The sequence below is a fragment of the Aspergillus udagawae genome (assembly GCF_001078395.1).
Source record: "Aspergillus udagawae IFM 46973 DNA, scaffold_6, whole genome shotgun sequence".
NCBI lineage: Eukaryota > Fungi > Ascomycota > Eurotiomycetes > Eurotiales > Aspergillaceae > Aspergillus > Aspergillus udagawae.
In genome coordinates, this window is record NW_025091269.1 from 1,328,491 (window position 1) to 1,348,367 (window position 19,877).

Here is a 19,877-nt window from a genome sequence, read left to right on the forward strand (position 1 = left end):
GCTAGGTAGCTATCAGTAGTGTCTGAAACTTTCTAGAGCAATAATAAAATCATAGAACCGAGACTGTAATTCGATCGGTTCCAACTCGGCTGTTAACTGGCACCGTGTATATGAATGATTTAAATTTCTTATTCTATCCTGCTTTTTGGATGCCAGATGTGCACGCCGCTTTCCGGTCTACATCTTGGTCTTGAAGTAATCATTATGCTAACCCACAATCAATATCCCAAATCTGAACCATCGAAAATCACTGAACGCTCGTGCAGTTGACCGTGGCACACCATGGAGTATCATATGCTGCATGCCTCATATTCGCTAGGAAAGATGAAGTACGCCATGCTCAAGTGTCTCAAAATCCCGCCTTGCAAGCCGTCACAAGCATGCCGGCCCCGGCGACTACACCATCAATTATCCTCACTCTTCGGCCTTGTCGTTCACCATATGCCCTGATACAGCCATCTCGCACCGCTTCCTCCATACCTGCCATTCCCGCACAGCCCATGCAAATGGCAGTTAAAGGACGCGACGTGCTTTTGATGAGTCTCTCTGTCGCATCGCTGATTCTTTTCCTCACCTCTTCAGCAGGCGTAGTATGTAATTCACCGGCTGTCAATCCAGTGGTCTCCACACCGGCAAAGCGAGCAGTAGAGCCGTTGCTGTCGTCAGAAGTCACAATCATCTCTGTGACCGCTCTTGTCAGTTCGTCTCTCCAGATGCTCCCAGTGGTAACTATGCCGAATGTCTCCTTCGCTTGGGCTTTGTGAAAGTTTGCATCGCCTGTCAGATGGAAAGAGCTAATGAGGGAGAGAGAGGTCAAGACACTAGCTTCGAATATGCCCGTCACATATTTCTTTCGGTACTCTGGTACTGGAGAGCCTCTTCCGAAGGACGTCTCCTCAAATTCTGTGATCGCCTCTTTCAGCATGCCGACTAAGGGATGAGCCGAATAACATGCCACAAGAAATGCGTCGTATCTTGGGACAAGTGGTTCGACAAAGGGCCTGCAATGCAAGGCTGATGTGATAGAATCTTTTCCCGAGTTGATGCTAGGCACTCCATTGATAATGCGCCCATCAGGGAGTGTGACAGACTCACTGGAAGGCGCCGTGAAGTAATCGAAGTAGATATCTGCATAATCCAAGCTCTCTAGGATGGGTTTGAGTGCGTTCGTCATGTGGGTTGAAGTGTTTGGGTTGATGATTAGGACCGAGAATCGACGGTTGTCGTTCGGTGCAGCCATCTTGGAACAGCTTGTTGCTATGAATTGACCTAGACTTCGACGCTGACCCACTCAGATCCGATGGTCGTTGCTATATATGCGATTATGCTGTATATATTTGGGAATTGGATGTTCGGACTGGATGAGGTTTCCAAGGGGTCTGCAGCAATGTGCAAGTTTGTCCTCCCCCCAGGAGACACTAGTCCATGCTGAGGATTGAAGACTTCAAAGATCAAAAAGCTTCCAAAACGCCTCTAAGCTCAATTAAGCTTAATCGCCTTCTTGCAGTCATGCTTGTATTGTGGATTACAATGTTTGACTCTGCCCACTCTTTGATGAGATCAGAAGAGCAGTGTTCCAGTGCGGGGTAAGGGGACTCGTATTCATTCCTCCGTAGTCGGAGGGGTGTTTTGAGACCTCGTATTCGCACCATATTCCAGGCTTTGGCGGGCTGCTGCGGGTATCGTTGTTTTGCGTGTGGACATGAGATTGCTGGATTATTAATTAAGAATGTCAGATCCTAAATACAAATAGCGACAATGACCCCGAACCTCGTCATCCCAGCGGAAGGTACAGCTGACCTCAGTATCCCATCAGATTCCACTTTCAGTCGTCGAACATCACCGACTACACTCTCACTCGATTCTCAGAATGCCTTTGGTTGTGCCGTCGGCTACGCCGAGAGTCATCCTCGGCTTGATGACCTTTGGGCCAGATGAGTCCGAAGGTGCTCGCATCACGTCCCTCGACGACTTTAACAAGTGCTTGGATCATCTCCAGCAGCAAGGTTACAACGAGGTTGATACTGCGCGAGTCTACGTGGGAGGAAAACAAGAGGCTTTCACAGCCCAAGCAAAGTGGAAGGAACGTGGACTGACCCTAGCGACGAAATGGTACCCTCATACTCCCGGTGCACACAAACCCGACGTTCTCCGTGAGAACCTGGAGCGTTCTTTGAAGGAACTGCAAACCGACCAAGTGGACATCTTTTACCTGCACGCCGCGGATCGATCTGTGCCTTTTGCTGAGACCCTCGAAGCCGTCAATGAGCTCCACAAGGAGGGAAAGTTCGTGCAGTTGGGCTTGAGCAATTACACTGCTTTTGAAGTCGCGGAGATAGTTATACTCTGCAATGAGAGAGGTTGGGTTCGACCCACAATCTACCAGGCGATGTATAATGCTATCAGTAAGTATCCTCTTGCTGTGGCCTAGATGTTCTGCTATAAGGCCCTGTTCTGAGTGTAGTTACTGACGCCGATGAATGAAGCGCGCAATATCGAAACGGAGCTTATCCCCGCCTGCAAGCGCTACGGAATTGACATCGTGGTCTATAATCCGCTGGCTGGCGGCCTGTTCTCCGGCAAATACAAGACTAAGGACATTCCTGCGGAAGGAAGATATAGTGATCAGTCTTCACATGGAACATTGTACCGGCGACGTTATTTCAAGGAGGCAACATTCGACGCTCTGCAACTGATCGAGCCTGTTGCCGAAAAGCATGGCCTAACCATGCCTGAGATTGCGTTTCGCTGGATCCATCACCACTCCGCGCTCAACATGAAGGATAATGGCCGCGATGGTGTCATTATTGGCGTGAGCAGCCTCGCGCAGTTGGAAAACAACCTCAAGGATATCCAAAAGGGCCCGTTGCCTCAGGAAGTCGTCGACGTATTGGACCAAGCCTGGTTGATTGCGAAGCCGACCGCTCCAAACTACTGGCATCTCGACTTGAAATACACCTATGATACCCAAGCGGCACTGTTCAAGCCTAAAACGAAGGTGTAGCTCAACCAATGCACCGTATTTGGATTATACATTGTCCTTGTCCAATAGATATTCACGATTCACTTGTACATCAATTCGTTGTGATTTTCTGTATAGCATCATCCTGCGTCTGATGCTTCCATGTGGCAATCAGAACTACCTTCCATGTACTTAAGCCGTCTGCCGAGAATAAACCGAGCAAAGTCCTTCGGATCACGGGCAAGTTTCTGGCGTCATGCGTTCCACCCCCTTTGCTCAGAGCAAAGGAGGAGAATTGAGTGCAAGGCAAAGGATTGAGAAAAGATACCAAACGTGTGAAATGAATTCTTAACTCCTGAAGTTATGCCTCAAGCCATTCCTATCTCCAGTCCTGGGTTGGCAGTCCCGATATCATCATGTCGGCGTCGGCATTTCGGTCCGTTGTGGATCTCCCACGTTTTTTTGCCCTGCAAAATTTGGTAGCAAGCCCCATCTTCTTGTCTGAGATTGGATTCTAGAATGCTGATTGATAACAGTGTGGCCTATTTGCCTTTGCAATGGTTGATGTGCCAAGCAAACAGAGGATGAATTTTCGTGGAAATCGCTGACGCTCACTGGAGCTTGTTTTTCATGAGAACTTTAGTTGAAGACTTGATTGCAGTATGTATCTACTTTAAGGGACATGCATGGTTTGGCAATGAGCAAGACCATCAAGTCTTGTCGGACTTCACTGCCGAGTATCTTGAGTAGTAGCCGGCCTACCAAAGAAGGAGGCAAAGACGCAGGCGAAGCAGAGGCCTCACCAGATACGCTTCCTTGCCGCTCCTCTCTTGATAAGTACCGATTTGCAGAGCAACACAGGGGCTGGAGACGAGTCGTGTACAGTTTCACACCATCGTACGTCTCCAATTCCCTCAAAGCCGGCTTCCCTCAGAGGGTCTGGTTAACCATGAGATCTCTGAAAGCTACTAACATTCGTATCAGGTGGTTTTCCGTCGTTATGGGGACTGGGATGATTTCCACCGCCCTGAATACTCTTCCTTATAATGGTCGCTGGCTTTACTGGATCTCGATCGTGGTCTTTGCCCTCAATGTCGCCATCTTCGCAGTGTGCAGCATTCTGAGTGTGCTTCGCTACACTATGTACCCAGAGACCCTTAGCGCTGTCTTGAATGAACCTGCTCAGTCAATGTTCTTGAGTACGTTTCCCATGGGACTAGCAACTATTGTGAACATGGTCTGCTTTGTGTGCGTCCCGGCGTGGGGAAATTGGGCGAGAGATTTCGCTTGGGCCTTGTGGATGGTTGATGCTTGCCTTTCAGTTATCTCCGCACTGTACCTGCCGTTTTCACTGTAAGTTTGGCTATTCGTGTGTGCCTGCCGGATTTGACTAAACAAAAGCAGAATGGTTTCGAACGTCGATGCACAGCTCTCCTCGATGACTGCGATCTGGCTGTTGCCAATTGCGAGCTGCGTTGTAGCTTCAGGGACTGGTGCAGTCGTTGCAGACCTCCTTTTGGATCCTAATCATGCTCTATGGACTATTATAGTCAGCTATGTCCTATGGGGAGTTGGCATTTGTTTATCGATGATCGTCTATGTTATCTACTTTCAACGGCTTACTGTGCACAAATTGCCGCATAAGGGAGTTATCATGAGCGTGTTCTTACCGATGGGACCTTTGGGATCCGGCACCTTTGCGTAAGGCCCCAGGATGAGCTTCTTCGTGATCTATACCTAACCCGTCATATTTCAGGGCCATGAAACTCGGTACAGCTGGAAAGTCTGTTCTATCAAAGACTCAAACGTTGAATGACAGCTCTGCCGCCTCGATAGTTTATGTTATAGGCGCAATGACCGCACTAATCCTCTGGGCTTTTGGTCTTCCTTGGCTTTTCTTTGCCTGCGCATCGGTGCTGAAATCCGGGAGGTTTCCATTCAACATAGGCTGGTGGGCTTTCACCTTTCCAGTTGGTGCGTATGCGATGGGAACATGCCAGTTAGGGAGGCAGCTGCCTTCTGCATTTTTCAAGGTCCTGGGAACAGTAAGTTTACACAACCGATCGATTTTTCGATCAAAGACTAAGATTTACATCAGGTCATCTCGTTAATAGTCGTGATCCACTGGATGGTCATCTCTGCCAGTACACTCAAGGGAGTCGTCTCTGGAAAAATATTTGTTGCCCCCGGAGTCGCCAGTGTACAGCGCCAGGGCAAAGAGGAGAATGATTCGGAAAACATCTCATAATCTTGATGCAGGATCCGTCCTGAATAACTGCATCCTGGCTGAGTCGAACTTGAAAGTGGAGCGGCAATACAGTCTCCACCCTACAAGGGATGTGAGAGAGTCATGCGAGGGATTGTATGCAACCATTATCTATCTCTTGATATCAACCCTCTCTTTCGTGGCAGGGAAACCAACATATGCTCATGCATTCACAAGAACTTGGTTTGTGCAAGACCAGATCTTCATCCTTCCCTCATGACAAGCCAAAGGGGAAATGTGCGTCATGAGAGAGACACGAGCCTTGTTTCCAACATTATCGAGAGTGCTGGCCTTATTCGCGCAGAGAAAGCCGCATCCTCTGTCACTTCGCCGAACACCATGACCGAATCTAGCGTTGCATCTGGATTCCACAGGTGGAAGAGGGTAGGATTCTAGCACGCCATTTTCCGTACGATTCCGTGGACCCGTCGGGCTGTTGTAGCGAAGACTGCACCATTCCTCACTAGAGCATTCTAGACAGCTCGAGGCTGGCTAGGAATCACCGAAAGGTACAGCTCGCCACATAGCCGGAGACCTCGCAGTAGACTTGTGCGTATCACCCTTACATCGAGGTCTGGGTCATTATGCAATTGGCATCGGATGAGAATCGAGAAAGCCGCCGATACTCATATAGACTGGTCTCTTATCACATACTGCAGATGTCGTTTTCAGCATTCCAGACCTCCCGGTTAGCTTCAGTTGATCAGAATACTGCCTCAAATCGCCCATCCCTTGCGTAGCCAAACTGCAGAACACAAGCTATTAGACCTACAAAGGATAGGCCGACAAAATGAGCCGAACAATGACCGAACTCAAAACCTTCAAACTCGACAGATCGTACGAAGTTCAGCTCATAGAAATCATAAGATTGACAAAAGTATTCTCATGAGGAATTCCAGCGGACATGATAGGCTTTCGCCTCAGGCCACGGCAACAACCGATGCCGCTCCGGCATTTACGCCCCTTCGGGCTTTTAGTGGACGTCTAGTAACTTGCTAATGACTCGGTCACACATCCTCATCCCGCGTCATTAAGAAGAATAGTGACTTCCCGAAGGTCTATTGTCCCCGCATCGGCGAGCGCCTGGACTCTGGATCAAGGGGCTTCATGCCGCCGCTGTATGTGTTCAGAGAACTTCTGTCGAAATCTGGAGACCGGATGGCTGCATCTTTGTCAAATCCCAAGCGAGGAGCAGCTCTAGCCGTGATGCTGTGGGACTCGAATCGAGAACGAGTCCATTGAGGTTTGCTTTGCACCGCAAGCCCCTTGTTTGATTCTAGAGTGAGGAGCACCAGTGACTCTTGTCATATGTGCGGACCAGGCTTTAAAATGGGCATAATGGCCTCCCTGGACCCCCTGCTCAGAATACAGGCTCGGCATTCTTGACAATAGTCCTTTCTTCTCGGTCTCAAAGGATGTCTCTTGTCATTGCTCGTTCAGCCAAGAAGGAGCCTTTAGAGCCTATCTCCCCTACAGATTCCGATCTTGAGAAGAAGGCTCCAATCAGCGTAACACGAATTCTATCATCTACAGAAAAGTCAGACCTCGGGGATGTATCTGACAAACGTCGTTTCTGGTTTCAGCGGTCTAAAGGCGATAACTCGAATGTCATCGCTACCCAGCCGTCTGTCTTCGATGACCCGGAGTTAGCAGACGAATACAGACCTCGACCAGATTGGGAAAATATCCATCGGTTCGATCCATCGGCTAGATGGTCATGGGGTGAAGAGAACGTGCGTTAACAATCATGAATAAGGATCACTGCGCAACCCAGACTGACAGCGATGTAGAAAATTGTTCGGAAGATCGATCTTCGTATTACTTTATTGGCTTGTGTGATGCTTATGGCGTTGGAGCTTGATAAATCCAATATCCGTACGTGCTGTCTATCCAAATGTGCAATCTTGAAGATCGCTGACCATGTATGAGCTCAGAACAAGCCAATGCGGACAACTTCTTGACCGATTTACACCTAACTCGGGACGGTCAGTCTGCGCAAGACATCAACTCCATCTTCCATAGGCTGACAGAGTTTTCAGACTATAACTTGGGAAACACAATTCACAGGCTATGCTACCTACTCGCCGAAGTACCTGCACAAGTCATGGCAAAATGGCTGGGCGCCGACAGATGGGTTCCTTTCCAGATGACATCATGGTCGATCATCGCTCTGTGCCAGTTCTGGCTCTCTGGCAGGACATCCTTTCTCTGCACAAGGGCTCTTCTGGGGTTACTATCCGGGGGATTCGTGCCAACAGTCAGTGGTTTCTCAAACATGATAAGCTTGTTGTGCTCATGTATAACAGATGATCCTCTACCTTTCCTACTACTTCAAGCATCACGAGCTTTCCATACGTCTCGGCTTCTGGTATACAGCATCTTCCTTTGCGGACATCCTCGCCGGGCTTTTCGCTTTTGGGATTCTGCACCTGCGGGGAGTTGGTGGTCGTGCCGGTTGGCGTTGGCTATTCTTGATCGAGGTTCGTGGCAGGCCAAGTTCTTCTGTTTCGATGCTCATTATTCACACACAGGGGCTGCTCACATTGACGCTTGGTCTCCTTGCTTTCATCCTCATGCCACCGTCACCAACGCAGACGGCGAATTGGGCCCGAGGCAAGAAGGGATGGTTTACAGAGAGGTATATCTTTGCTCCCATGGCACACTAGAACATGCTAATGATGGTTTGTGGATAGGGAGGAGATTATCATGGTCAACCGTATCATCCGAGAAGACCCCAGCAAGGGCACTATGCATAATCGCCAGCCGTTGACGCTCAAACTTATTTGGCAGAGTTTCAATGACTACGATCTATGGCCCTTATATATCATAGGACTTTTGTTCCTGATACCTAGTAGTGAGTACAGCACATGATTCGACCAAGTGGATCTTCTGCCAAAGCCAGCTAATGTCAACAGCAACAATATCGCAATACTTTACTTTGCTCTTAAAAGATTTTGGATTCAGCACGTTCAACACGATTTTGCTTTCCATTCCATGCAACGTACGCAATCTCAGGATCAGCCGCCAATCTTTGCTGAATACTGACTTTCCACTAGGCGATGGGCGCTGTGACCCGAATAGCCCTTGTCTACGGGGCTGAGGCCTTCGAGTCCCTTGCGTATATGGGCATTTTAGCCCAGTTGTGGATGCTGCCAATGCTCCTTTATATGAATGCGGTTAATTTCAGCCAAACCAACAAATGGGTCGCATGGACAGTACTCACACTAATGCTTTCTTTTCCAAACCGTAAGCACCTTTTGGTTTAAAAAGCGCTTGGGACACAACTAACGAGAATCCCTCCTCAGCCCATGCGCTTCACGCTGGGTGGAACTCTCGCAACTCGAACAGCGTGCGAACGAGGACAATCGCAGCCGCATTATATAACATGTCGTCGCAGATATCTCAAATCATTGGTTCGAACATATACCATGACTGTAAGTGTGGCCAGATCCATCCCTGAGCGCCCTTTGTTCCTTGGCTAATTAGGCATCCACTTTTGCCGCAATAGCGGATGCTCCTCGCTATGTCGTTGGAAACAGGACGCTACTCATCCTCGCTTGCACGAACATTGCCCTCTATGCCTTGACCAAACTATACTACGTGATGCAGAATCGCCGCCGGGATATGAAGTGGCAGGCCATGACAGAGGACCAACGAGTTGACTACGTTGCGACAACACCGGATCAGGGGAACAGAAGACTGGACTTCAGATTTGCACATTAACCAACAGCATACGTAATGATTCTTGGCCTCCACAGTGGTATAGACCATCATTAGCAATAGAATTGAAAGTTGGTCGTTTAAGAATAGAGATCTGGTTAAATGAACACCTGATGCATAAGGCGCCAAGAGCCTAAGCCTGACCAGGTATGTGATAAGGCTATCATCACGTGTTACAGATAGGATCGCGCCACGATCCCAAAACGGTAAAGAGAGTAGCAGGGCGCCTGATGCGTTTGGATGCCACCCTCACGAGGCTCCATAAGCATTGCCAACATCACCTCCTCTCGACCGTTCTCCAAACTTTCTTGAATTTGTTTCACGTCCAGTCTCTGTCTTCTCTCCCTTCTGGTCCTGAGCGGCTGTCGGACCCGTATTCCTTGGCTTGATCTGAGACACTCATTCGGTTCTATACTTGGCAAACGTGGCCGCAGCAGCAGTACTTCCCGGACTACGAGAGCGCGTTCTTTTAAGGCTGCATGTGCTCACAATCTCAGAAACCATCCCGTCTTGGAGAAGGCTGAATTACATAGTCGCGATCCTCTGTCCAGCTTCCTCTGCATGGATGGTTCATTCTCTACTTCTTATTTCTACCTCCTAGCATCCATCGTTTCGAGCCGCTGCCAATTTCGATCCAGGGATTGGTAACCGTTCTCCTGTTTTCGCTTTGATCTCGCGGGAAGGAGGGGATTTTATCTTCACGTCGACATAATCGTCAACCCTGGGAAGGGGCAGCGAAATTGACCTACAGTGGCTTCAACGCATACACAACCCGAGGAAGAAGGTTGGGAACTCGAGCCGGTCCTCGACACCCACGAATCAGATGAGGAGATGTCGCCAAACCGTCCAACTGTACATCGTCCAGTAGACGGCCGCCCTCACCAGCCGTTGCTACAGGATGAACGTCGGCGATTGTCGAACACCGATTTTGGCCATGGCAACGCGGAAGACAGGCCTATGCTGCACCATACCAGGCGGCCGACGATCAGGAGTCCCGAGTATTCTGCGGAGCTGGCGACTCGGCGAAAGTACATGATTGCGTCGGGATTCTTGCTGTTGAGCTTGGCTAGTTTTGTGGTTCAGACCGAGACGGCGGTATATATCCAGCATGAGCTGCATTGGGACAAACCATATTGCATGCTGTAAGTTGAGTGGCTGTGGATTGCGCCGAACTTAATCTGACTTGATTCTTTCTTGCAGCTATCTCACCCACGGGTCATGGTCCCTTCTCTGGCCGGTCCAACTTCTTATCTTGCGAATACAGAAGAGGAAGCTTTCCTGGGAAGCATTCTGGCGACGTCACGTTTATTTATTACGGACCACGGCGCAAATGGTTGAGTCGAGAGATCTACACCTCACGTCACGCGATTTGCACCGGTCACCGATTCCCTACATGCTCAGGACAACTGCTTTTGTGACTGTAGCTCTCACCATTGCCGGTGGATCATGGTATGTGGCAGTCAATCTCACGACGGCCAGTGACCTCACCGCGATCTACAACTGCTCCGCCTTCTTCGCGTATGCTTTCTCCATTCCGCTATTGAACGATAAGCTGCGGTTTGATAAGGTGTTTTCGGTTGTCGTTGCCATTGTAGGAGTTCTGGTGGTTGCGTATGGGGATCGCAGCGAAAGCAAACAGACCCCGGATGGCACAGTGGGGAAAGCAAAGCAGGAAGCAGAGAACAGACTTGTGGGAAATATCATAATCGGGGTCGGAAGCGTGCTCTACGGTCTGTACGAGGTGTTGTACAAGCGGTTCGCCTGTCCCCCGGAGGGCACAAGCGCCGGCCGGAGCATGCTCTTCGCCAACACCTTCGGCAGCCTCATCGGATGCTTTACCCTGCTCGTGCTCTGGATTCCCTTGCCTATCCTTCACATGCTGGGCTGGGAAGAGTTTCGAATGCCGACCGGTGAGGCCGCATGGATGCTTCTCGTATCGGTCGCCGCCAATGCCAGTAAGTCTTTCGCACAGTTCAGTTCTCTTTTCGTCCATTCTGACCGTCGCCAGCCTTCTCGGGATGCTTCCTCGTCCTCATCTCGCTCACGTCCCCCGTTCTCTCCTCTGTAGCCGCCCTCCTCACCATCTTCCTCGTCGCCATCGTCGACTGGCTGCGCACGGGACAACCCCTCTCCGCCGCATCGATCATCGGCGGTCTCCTCATCATCGTCGCTTTCTTCCTCCTGAGCTGGAGCACCTACCGCGAAATGAACGAGGAAAAGAGAAAGAGCATCGAAGCCGAGGAAATGGAGTCCGAGTGTGATGACTAGCTTGGCTTGCCCCATTCTATTTAATATACCGTGGATTGGGTTTTTCTAATAGTGCACATCTCCTTGAGTGTACCGCTCTTTTGGTTATCGGGGTTTTGTATATATTTACTTCTATTTCTGGGTTTCATAGAAGGTTTTCTCTAGATGTTGCGGATAGATGATGCGTGCTGCAATGAGCACAAGGGATAGTGCAATGGCAGTTATTCTGTATAATGATCAATACCTAGTGCTCACTCGCTTGCGTACTCTATACTACGTACAAGGATCGAACGGGCAGGCAACTGGACGTCCTGGAAACCTATGTGACATGTTGGTCTTCCAGAGAAGATTCTTTCAGAGGAGTAAAAAGTGGCTATATCAACACGATGGAGTCCGATGGGGACTTTGACAGGGAAAGGTGGGATGGGATGGGATGTGACTCGATTGACGAAGACCGAACAAAAGGCGACTCGACTCGACTCATCTAGCTAGTACCGAGCTTGGCCAAGGCACGGACACCTTGCTCCTCCCATTCTTGCTTGGAGACCCACATGTCCTCCTTGTCGGCGATCTGTGATATGTTAGAGACTTCGTCGAGGGAAGGCCATGACGGGCATTTTGATTCCTTACCAGATTGGCGAGCACGGCACCGCCCAGGAAGACCATGTGTCTCCGTCGGGGAGGATCTTCGATCCGCACTTTGAATTTCTGCAAGAGAGATTTATTTAGCTTTTGTCATTCTCCAAGGGAGCTTAGGTTAGGGACGTACACCGAGTCGCTCGGGGTCTCCCTGGAGTACCCGCGTAAGCCACAGTTGCTTAAGTTCCTTCTCCAGCCGCGACGGCAGACCAGGGTACATGCTGCTTCCACCACTGAGGACGATGGCCTTGTACAAGCTCGAGCGGACGTCGACGTCGGCGCCCTGGATGGTGTTGAAGAGCAGCTCGGCCATACCGGGCTGGTCGACGTCAACCAGGTGCGGTTGGAAGAGACACTCGGGGGCCTCGAAGCGCTCGCTGCCTACCCGGATGACCCGGCCATCGGGGAGTGTGTATGATTCAACGAGAACGGTGGTATCCTCGGAGAGCTTCTTGTCTAGCTCGAGGTCGTACGAGACGTAGCAGAGCTTCTCTTTAATCTGGCGCACTGTTTCGAAGTCGGCCGTACGGTTGAGAGCGTAGCCGCGGCGCAGGAGCAGAGCGATCAGGTTGCGGGTGACGTCGCGGCCGGCGACGTCCAGTCGGCGGATATGGTGCTTGAGGACGGTGGATTCGTAGACGGGAATAATATGTGTGACGCCGTCACCGGAGTCGACGACCACACCGCTGCTGAGACCTGGTACGAACAAAGATCAGCTGTCGTTACTAGCTGCTCGGGCCGTTGCACTCACCCTGAGCGTAAAGAGCAAGTACGGCCTGAATGGCGACGTATACGCCTCCGAAGTTGTATCCTTCCAGCATGACCTCGCACATCTTTTCGCGGTTCTTTAGGGGGTTCATTGGGGGTTCGGTCAGGAGGATCTTGCGCCCCGTGGGGTCGATTTTCATCTTCTCGTAGAATGTGTAGTTCCATAGGTGCTGCATGTCGTCCCATTTCTTCACGATACCGTTCTCCATCTATATTGCCGGCGGACATCAACCAATGGTTCACTGAATCAACACCCTGCTGCAAAGACGGTGACGGAGCTGCGCCGGGAAGGCGAGCAACCGTTCGAAACAAGAACAGGGACATGGGAGGCAGAACGTACAGGATAGCTAATCTGAAGCATTGATCTGGCGGCTGCCGCTTCATCTCCGCACATGATATCCTTCACGACAATGTCGCCGGCCTGTTCCTCAGTTCGCAGTATGGGCCGCCCCACTATCGAGGGGAACTGGTGCTCTGGGAAGTTCTGTAGACGAAAGACGGATGAGCATGGCGCATGATTGACATTCTGTGCGTAATATCCGACATACCTGCGCAGCATATCCGACCTTGAGGAAACCAGTCCCTCCGTCGAGCACTGGTGTGTAGGTTAGCTAGCTGGCGGACGGGGAAGCTGCCTGGAGGGGGAATGGTGCTCACCAATGGGCATGTCCGCCATGGTGGTGGTTGAACAATAAGTAATTTAGTTCAGTTAGTTCCTCCGTTGGAAAACAACCGAAAATCCGGAGTGAAATGCGACGCTGGGGTCGAGAGTTGTTTATGGATTGTAAAGATGAGGGGACGGCGAGGGAGTTTGGGTCTGGAGGTGTGTTAAGTCGATGGGCTTCCCCATAGTCGTCATTAGCGCGCCGAGCCGCATTCCATCAACCGCCGTACGCATGCTACTGGAGTCATAATTGTCACTTGAGTATTTTGGAATTCCAGGCTAGAGAATGACTAGCCAGTAGATAATCCACTGAGCGTATTCTATTCACGTAGACTGATGGAAAGGGCATTGTTGGGTGACCCTGATGAGTCCCTCCGCGATGTAAACACCATAACACCTTTCAACAGAGCAGTACGGAATAGTCAACCGGCCTGGTAAATACAATGTGTACTCAAGGACGGTCCCACCGAACATCTCCCAGTCATCGCAGCGTTGGCAGACATTCCTACAATGCAGCAGCTACAGTCTGGAAGCAGTCTATCGGCCGATGCCTTCCCGAGATCGGGACCGCCCGGTGATCCCCAGAATAAATAGATATACCCTCATCCCAATCTCCAACTCTCGCAATAACCTCATTTGCAACTCAAAATCAAGATGAGTCGAATCGGCTGGGTAAGTCATCCTCAAGACCAAACCAATCCAACCCAACGTACTGACCTGAGCCCAGTATGGCCTCGGCTCCATGGGCCTGGCAATGGCCACCAACCTCCAACGCCATCTAGCCACAAAACGAGCCCTGAATCTGGTCTACTCGAACCGAACAATGGCACGCGGCGACACATTGAAAAGCTTAGGCGCCGTGCCCGAGCCGAGTTTCCAGAATCTCGTCGCCCAGTGCGGGATTATCTTCACCATGGTAAGCCCCGCTCCATCCAAAGGGAACTGCGCAATGCATATTAATGGACGATAGGTCTCCAACGACACCGTGCTAAGCAATCTCATCACCGCGGCCGTCGATTCAGGCCACTCGCTCAATGACAAGATCTTCGTCGACTGCTCAACCGTCCACCCGCAGACGGTTGGGCTGACCGTCTCCAAGCTAAAGGAGAACCAGGCATCTTTCCTGGCAGCCCCCGTCTTCGGCGGGAACCCGATTGCCGTGGATGGGAAGCTTGTCTTTGCAATCGCGGGGCCGACGAGTGCAACGGAGGCCGTCAAGCCGCTCATCCAGGATGTCATGGGGCGGAAGATCATCGACTGCGGGGAGGATGCGACCAAGTCGTCCCTGTTGAAGATCGCTGGGTGAGCCTTTCTCGCATCACTGCTAGTGGTTTAGGCTGATTGAATAGGAACATTGTTACGGTGAACCTAATGGAAGCCGTCGGGGAGGCCCAGGTCTTCGCGGAGCGGACGGGCCTAGGCACCGGGCCGATGGAGGAATTGATCGGCGAGGCATTCGGTGCTGTGGCGGGTGGCTACTCTAAGAGGTGTGTGGAGCAGACTGTGATAGGAAGTGACCCCGTACTGATTGCTATAGACTGACAACTGGCGCCTATGCGCCATCCCTCGACTCCCGTCCTGGGTTTGGTGTCTCGCTGGCCATCAAAGACGCCAATCATGCACTTGCCATCGCCCAGGAGCATAATGTCCGCCTGCCTGGTTTGCAAGTTGCTCGGGAGAACATGATGGCGGCGAGGGAGTACGCGGGGGAATGCCTGGATAGCAGCTCCATGTATGGAGTCTTGCGGCAGCAGGCGGGCCTGGAGTTTTGGAATGGGAAGAGCAGAAAGGGTGGAAGGTAGTAGTAGATTATTAGCGATGTTTGTATGCTCCGTGGATGCGTGTTTATGCTATATACCACCGTGTCGAACCATTATAGAACAAGAAAATGAAATCTTCGCTGCAGAACCACCCAACGAAAGAGATCTGAATAGATGTACAACAGAGCCCTAGAATCTCTGCTCGCCTGCTCGCAATGCGCCAGTCACAAAGTCGACAGCCAGATAAATCACCAACCATACACTCCATCTGCCCGTTTTTGTATGACACAAGAGAAGAAGAGAAAGAGAGGTGCATCGCAAAAGAAAAGGAGGTAACGTGCGGATGAGACGCTGAACCAAAGAAACATGACGTATATTAAGATTTGATCCTCGCGGTTTCGGCCATTTGCGGATGCGCTTCGGCAAAAGCTGGGCCGAGCGACCAATTATTTAGATTTCTCAAGTGTCGCTCAAAGACTGGATTAATGACGAGATCCTCATGATCGCTGGTGGAAAGCAGGCAGTCCGTCGCCTCGTACGGCCAGTTAACGGACAGAGTCCGAGTGAATGGGATGAACCACTGGTCAAACGGATAATCCTGATATGAACCGACCAGCCGATCGCGCATCCGCGGCCACGGAAGGTAGTCAATCCAAGCTGGATGAGGTGTGAGAAGTTGGGAGGGCCGAGGTGTGAGCCAGTCTGGCAGCCGCTCATAGTTCTCTGGCGTCGGGTAGATCTGCCACCGCATGAGGAGAAACATGGCATATAAGACGGCCACTTGCTCGGGGAGGGACGAAATATCTGGGAATGCGCGAAGGATATCGACAAATACCTTTGAGAGTGGATGCGAGTAAACGCTCTTGTCGGGGTTCAGCAGCGACGAGACACTGGGATAAGGAGGCCCCACGAGCTTCTGTGTGGGAACTCCCTCTGCCGCTTTGCGCTGACGCTGGTGAAGGAAATCCAACAGGATGGCGTCCAATGTGCATGTCGGGGCTATGTTCCGAATCGGAGTCCTGTACGCGGGCAAGGGTTGCTCCGGCGCAGGACTGCTAGGCGAAGGTGTGTAGACTGGAGGCGGATCAGCCTGACACGGCCTGAAGCTCTCCGTTGAGCTACGGAACCCTTGCACTCTAGGAACTTGCTGAGTGGTATCGAGCAGGAAATTGAACCCCAGTCTCTCATCGGTACCAAAATCCAATCCATGGGCGAGGTTATGACGCTGGTAGTCAAACGCGATCCGGAATGAGGCCAGTCCGTTGCTGCTATCCTGTCGATGCGCACTCATCGTAGGCGCCGAGTGTGTCGACGTCGGCGTTTCTGCGCCAGAAGTCGAAGCCGTATATGAGGACTCGTATCTTTGGCCGGTCGAGGTGAAATGGTGAGTCTCGGCGTACTGCAGCGGGTTGAAGGGAGTGTTCAGAGGTTGACAAGACGGAGGAGGTGCCGCTGCGTGCGGGGGAGGAGGGGGAGGCAGATCTGTTGTCCATTGTGTCAGAGATAGTCCAGGCGAGCATTCATGACAATACCAAAGAACACTCACTTGGGTCCTGCTTCGCAACCAGCGGCTGTATGATATCCATCACGGCCTTAAGCCCGTGCTTCAAATCCCGATTCTCCGCCTGAATCGCTTCATTCCGCTTCAGCGCCGCCTGGAGATCAAGGAACGGTTTCTGAGACGAGAGCTCGCGCACCCGCTGCTCAAGCGACTCAATGTGCGATTTTGTCCGCTCCCGGATCGCCCGCTGGGCCTGCCGATCATTCGCTCGCTTTTTAGCCAATTGCTCGGGGGTCAGATTGGCCACGCCGCGCGACGAGGTACTGTTGAGCTTGCGTTTCCGGCCCGCGGCCGTCGTGGATCCGCCATGGTTATCTGCCACGGGTGTCTCGCCGTCGGCGGAGGTGAAACCGGATGGTGTAGGGGAGGCTTCCTGCTTGACGCACTCGGGATCTTGATTCGGAGTGGAGAGTATTGAGGACGGGTTCGAGGTGAGTGGTATTGATGCTGTTGCTGATACTGACACTGTGGCTGACGCTGGAGCTGGAGCTGGAGCTGGAGCTGGAGTGGTGCTCACGGATGATGATGACTCCAGGGCCGACGAGGGCGCCACATCATTTAAAGGGGGCAGGCGGGAGGCCATGGCCCTCACTGGCGCGTCTAGCTAACGCCAACGGCCATTCAAAGCGTCAGATGGGGAGGAAAATATTGGATGATGAAGAGTGCCAAGTGGATGTGGATGGAGATAATATCCACGAGATGGGGATTGAGTCAGCGGAAGTACGAAAGACTCGACATTCGAACGGACGACAGATAGAATTGGGCGGGGTAAATATAATTTTTGTCTCTCAGTCAGGATCGGCCTCCTTCTCGTCCTTCGGCGTTGCTGCTGCTGCTGTTGAGCCTGGTGTTGTTTTACATGGGGGCTGCATATTTTCCACAGATGTGCGCGATTCGAGCCATTCCTTCAAGAGACTAAGTAAGACAAGGGAACGACAATGGTTTGAGGGGGTCAAAGTGGAGTTCCGCCCCAAACCTTCCGTCGCCGTCGCTCCCTTGGGCCTTGGGCCTTGGGCTTCTGGGAGGGCCTTTGGGGGTGTCTGGCTCAGCCTTGGGCTAGGCATCCAGAATTATTAATCGCCACTCTACGCCATGGACTCAATGAACTCAATCCGCCGACGTCTCGCCGACGGTTGTTAATTGGACTAACTGGACACGGAAAACGGTCCTTGCAGATACTCGTCAGATATCCACTGCAGTAGAACTAGTCCGACTACAGACTAGAACTGCATTTAGAGTATGCGAACCAGAGATTAGAGAGAGGGATTAGATTATCTCGACCAATCGTGGCCAGATGGACGATGTCGAGACCATCATGTACAAAGTGCGCTAATACATTAGTTTATGTACCGTACGAAAGTCCGAACGAAAAAGAAAAATGTGAAGCAGAAAGTTTGCGCTGCAGAACCGTTACATGATTGACAAACCATACACTGTATCGACTTGTCTAAATCCAAGAGCAGGAAAGCGTACTCGGGTTACAACCGAAAGGAAGGCGGATCATTGGAGCAAATGGCCCATTTTCGATATCTGGGAGAGTGAGACATTGTTCGATGATGAGAGAAAACAGCTGGTTTGCAAGAGATAGATTGTCGACATACCTTTGTTCTCAGATAGCCCTCGACCTCTGAACTCTTGATCCCCATCTTTCCACCCGATCTCCATGCCAATGGCACCATCGGCACACGCTCCTTCACCACCACTTCTCGGTTAGGTCCCTCAACCGCTCGAATCTTGTCCGGGTTGTTCGTAAGAAGCCTGATGCCGTGCGGATTCGAATCAACCCCTAGACCGAGATCCACCAGGATCGCCGTAGCTAGTCCGTAACTTCTTGCATCCGCAGGGTGGCGGAGCAGGAGATTGGCTTCCACCGTGTCAGATCCCAGATCCTGAAGATTGTACGCTTTCAATTTCTCGCCAAGACCAATGCCTCGTCCTTCTTGGCGCAGGTATACAATCACGCCCCCAGCAGCATTTGACGGCTCCGCCACGTCCTGCTGTAACGCAGCCTCTGCCAATGTCTCCGTGGGCAGCGACATGAGTCGAGCTGCCTCGTCGAGCTGCTCGCCACAGTCGCAGCGTGCAGACCAAGCCGTCTCACCAGTGTAGCACTCCGAATGGATTCTCACAAGAGGCGCTTCCTTGAGGCTACTCTGAGGCGGTGTGTGCGGACTGGATACGGCGCCGCCGGCTTCTGGGCTGGCAGCTTCTCCGGCTTTCTCCTCATCATACCAACTGCTCACACGGCCCGGACGGAGTTTCCCTATATACGCACCACGAATCATGCGATCCATCTCCGTCTCTCCCGGTCGGACCTTGTCCAAGCTATTGCTCCGAATTGCATTCCCAAACACAATCGCCAGATGCTCTTTGTTGTCCAAATCATTGTGATACAGGTGGAGAAACATCTCCGCGCCAGTTGTCGTGGGTATCCGAGCGCGGACGATACACTCGACATGGGGAAGGCGGGAAAGCAGCCTTGGGGGCTTCGTATGTGTTGACCCTTGTCGTGTGCCGGCTAATTGGGCCTGTCGGAGTAGCTCTGCAGTATTGATCGAGCCTCCAGGGGTTGCTGGAGGAGTGAAGGAGGGGGAGAGTAATGATGCGGGAATCGCGGGGGTCATGTCCCCGCGGTCAGTGTCGGTGCTGCTGATCTGACTGGAAGTCTCATCTCGGAGTTCGTCTAATCTGGAATGTAACGCAGGGGTTGATGTGGTGTTCGAGTTGAGAGAAAGCTCGTCGACGGGCTGCGGCGTGGTAGGCGATTGCGCCGCGAAAGACGGAGAGGCATGGGACGGTAAATTCGACATTGCGATGACGGATTTGGGGTGGAGGAGGAGGGGGGCGAAAGTACAATCTTAGAGAAGGGTATCTCGACAAATGATGCTCGTTACAGATTATAATATATGAAGAAAAAGCACGATTGATCACTTCACCACATTTTCTGCAAGGAAAAGGAGACGATTGCCATCATATTTCGGTCGCTCTTGGGGATCCGGATTCGATATTCGGTTCCTCGGGACATCCGCAGCTGCAGTCGGCGGGGGAGAAGAGGCGCTGACTCATCGTGCGATTACATGAAAATCCACCTGTCATTTGTCAGGCCTGACGTGATCCGCAGAAATCATGTCCAGTGTTCAGTGCAGTCTAGCATCTTCTACGAGATGAAATGGGCCCAACCAAATAGATAGAGCTGCAATCCATAGTTATCATTATTGTCGATCTGATGATATCGAAGCACAAGAGACAAAAACTAAAATATCCCAGCCTCAACACCAGATTTCAATCCC

General features: G+C 51.5%; 9 protein-coding genes across 9 annotated transcripts; 5 read left to right on the top strand and 4 right to left on the bottom strand.

Annotated features, from left to right (window-relative positions):
• Positions 1-349: 349 nt before the first annotated feature.
• Positions 350-1,240, bottom strand: Aud_008227 (aspartate/glutamate racemase family protein; the record flags this gene model as incomplete). The annotated part of the gene is made up of 1 exon (XM_043293104.1): positions 350-1,240. The coding sequence occupies one exon, from the start codon at positions 1,238-1,240 to the stop codon at positions 350-352; it is 891 nt and encodes a 296-aa protein (XP_043149039.1).
• Positions 1,241-1,870: 630 nt separating this feature from the next.
• On the top strand, positions 1,871-3,004 carry Aud_008228 (aldo/keto reductase family protein; the record flags this gene model as incomplete). The annotated part of the gene is made up of 2 exons (XM_043293105.1): positions 1,871-2,405; positions 2,487-3,004. The coding sequence occupies 2 exons, from the start codon at positions 1,871-1,873 to the stop codon at positions 3,002-3,004; spliced, it is 1,053 nt and encodes a 350-aa protein (XP_043149040.1).
• A 655-nt stretch (positions 3,005-3,659) lies between these two features.
• Aud_008229 (TDT family transporter) lies at positions 3,660-5,210 on the top strand (the record flags this gene model as incomplete). The annotated part of the gene is made up of 5 exons (XM_043293106.1): positions 3,660-3,859; positions 3,947-4,315; positions 4,367-4,663; positions 4,719-5,007; positions 5,061-5,210. The coding sequence occupies 5 exons, from the start codon at positions 3,660-3,662 to the stop codon at positions 5,208-5,210; spliced, it is 1,305 nt and encodes a 434-aa protein (XP_043149041.1).
• A 1,433-nt stretch (positions 5,211-6,643) lies between these two features.
• Positions 6,644-8,951, top strand: Aud_008230 (putative MFS transporter; the record flags this gene model as incomplete). Its single annotated transcript, XM_043293107.1, has 10 exons — positions 6,644-6,961; positions 7,019-7,103; positions 7,163-7,485; positions 7,535-7,708; positions 7,760-7,866; positions 7,922-8,082; positions 8,144-8,229; positions 8,285-8,474; positions 8,534-8,662; positions 8,737-8,951. 10 exons carry the CDS (start codon positions 6,644-6,646, stop codon positions 8,949-8,951), a joined length of 1,788 nt encoding a protein of 595 aa, XP_043149042.1.
• An 828-nt stretch (positions 8,952-9,779) lies between these two features.
• Aud_008231 (DMT family transporter) lies at positions 9,780-11,216 on the top strand (the record flags this gene model as incomplete). The annotated part of the gene is made up of 3 exons (XM_043293108.1): positions 9,780-10,090; positions 10,149-10,903; positions 10,957-11,216. The coding sequence occupies 3 exons, from the start codon at positions 9,780-9,782 to the stop codon at positions 11,214-11,216; spliced, it is 1,326 nt and encodes a 441-aa protein (XP_043149043.1).
• Positions 11,217-11,679: 463 nt separating this feature from the next.
• On the bottom strand, positions 11,680-13,278 carry Aud_008232 (actin-related protein 2; the record flags this gene model as incomplete). The annotated part of the gene is made up of 7 exons (XM_043293109.1): positions 11,680-11,766; positions 11,826-11,903; positions 11,965-12,530; positions 12,586-12,811; positions 12,943-13,086; positions 13,151-13,197; positions 13,260-13,278. 7 exons carry the CDS (start codon positions 13,276-13,278, stop codon positions 11,680-11,682), a joined length of 1,167 nt encoding a protein of 388 aa, XP_043149044.1.
• Positions 13,279-13,920: 642 nt separating this feature from the next.
• On the top strand, positions 13,921-15,068 carry Aud_008233 (NAD(P)-dependent oxidoreductase; the record flags this gene model as incomplete). Its single annotated transcript, XM_043293110.1, has 5 exons — positions 13,921-13,938; positions 13,994-14,182; positions 14,237-14,568; positions 14,616-14,753; positions 14,804-15,068. The coding sequence occupies 5 exons, from the start codon at positions 13,921-13,923 to the stop codon at positions 15,066-15,068; spliced, it is 942 nt and encodes a 313-aa protein (XP_043149045.1).
• Positions 15,069-15,402: 334 nt separating this feature from the next.
• On the bottom strand, positions 15,403-17,170 carry Aud_008234 (bZIP transcription factor; the record flags this gene model as incomplete). The annotated part of the gene is made up of 2 exons (XM_043293111.1): positions 15,403-16,508; positions 16,573-17,170. 2 exons carry the CDS (start codon positions 17,168-17,170, stop codon positions 15,403-15,405), a joined length of 1,704 nt encoding a protein of 567 aa, XP_043149046.1.
• A 917-nt stretch (positions 17,171-18,087) lies between these two features.
• Aud_008235 (GTP cyclohydrolase II) lies at positions 18,088-19,397 on the bottom strand (the record flags this gene model as incomplete). Its single annotated transcript, XM_043293112.1, has 2 exons — positions 18,088-18,117; positions 18,189-19,397. 2 exons carry the CDS (start codon positions 19,395-19,397, stop codon positions 18,088-18,090), a joined length of 1,239 nt encoding a protein of 412 aa, XP_043149047.1.
• Positions 19,398-19,877: the final 480 nt, after the last annotated feature.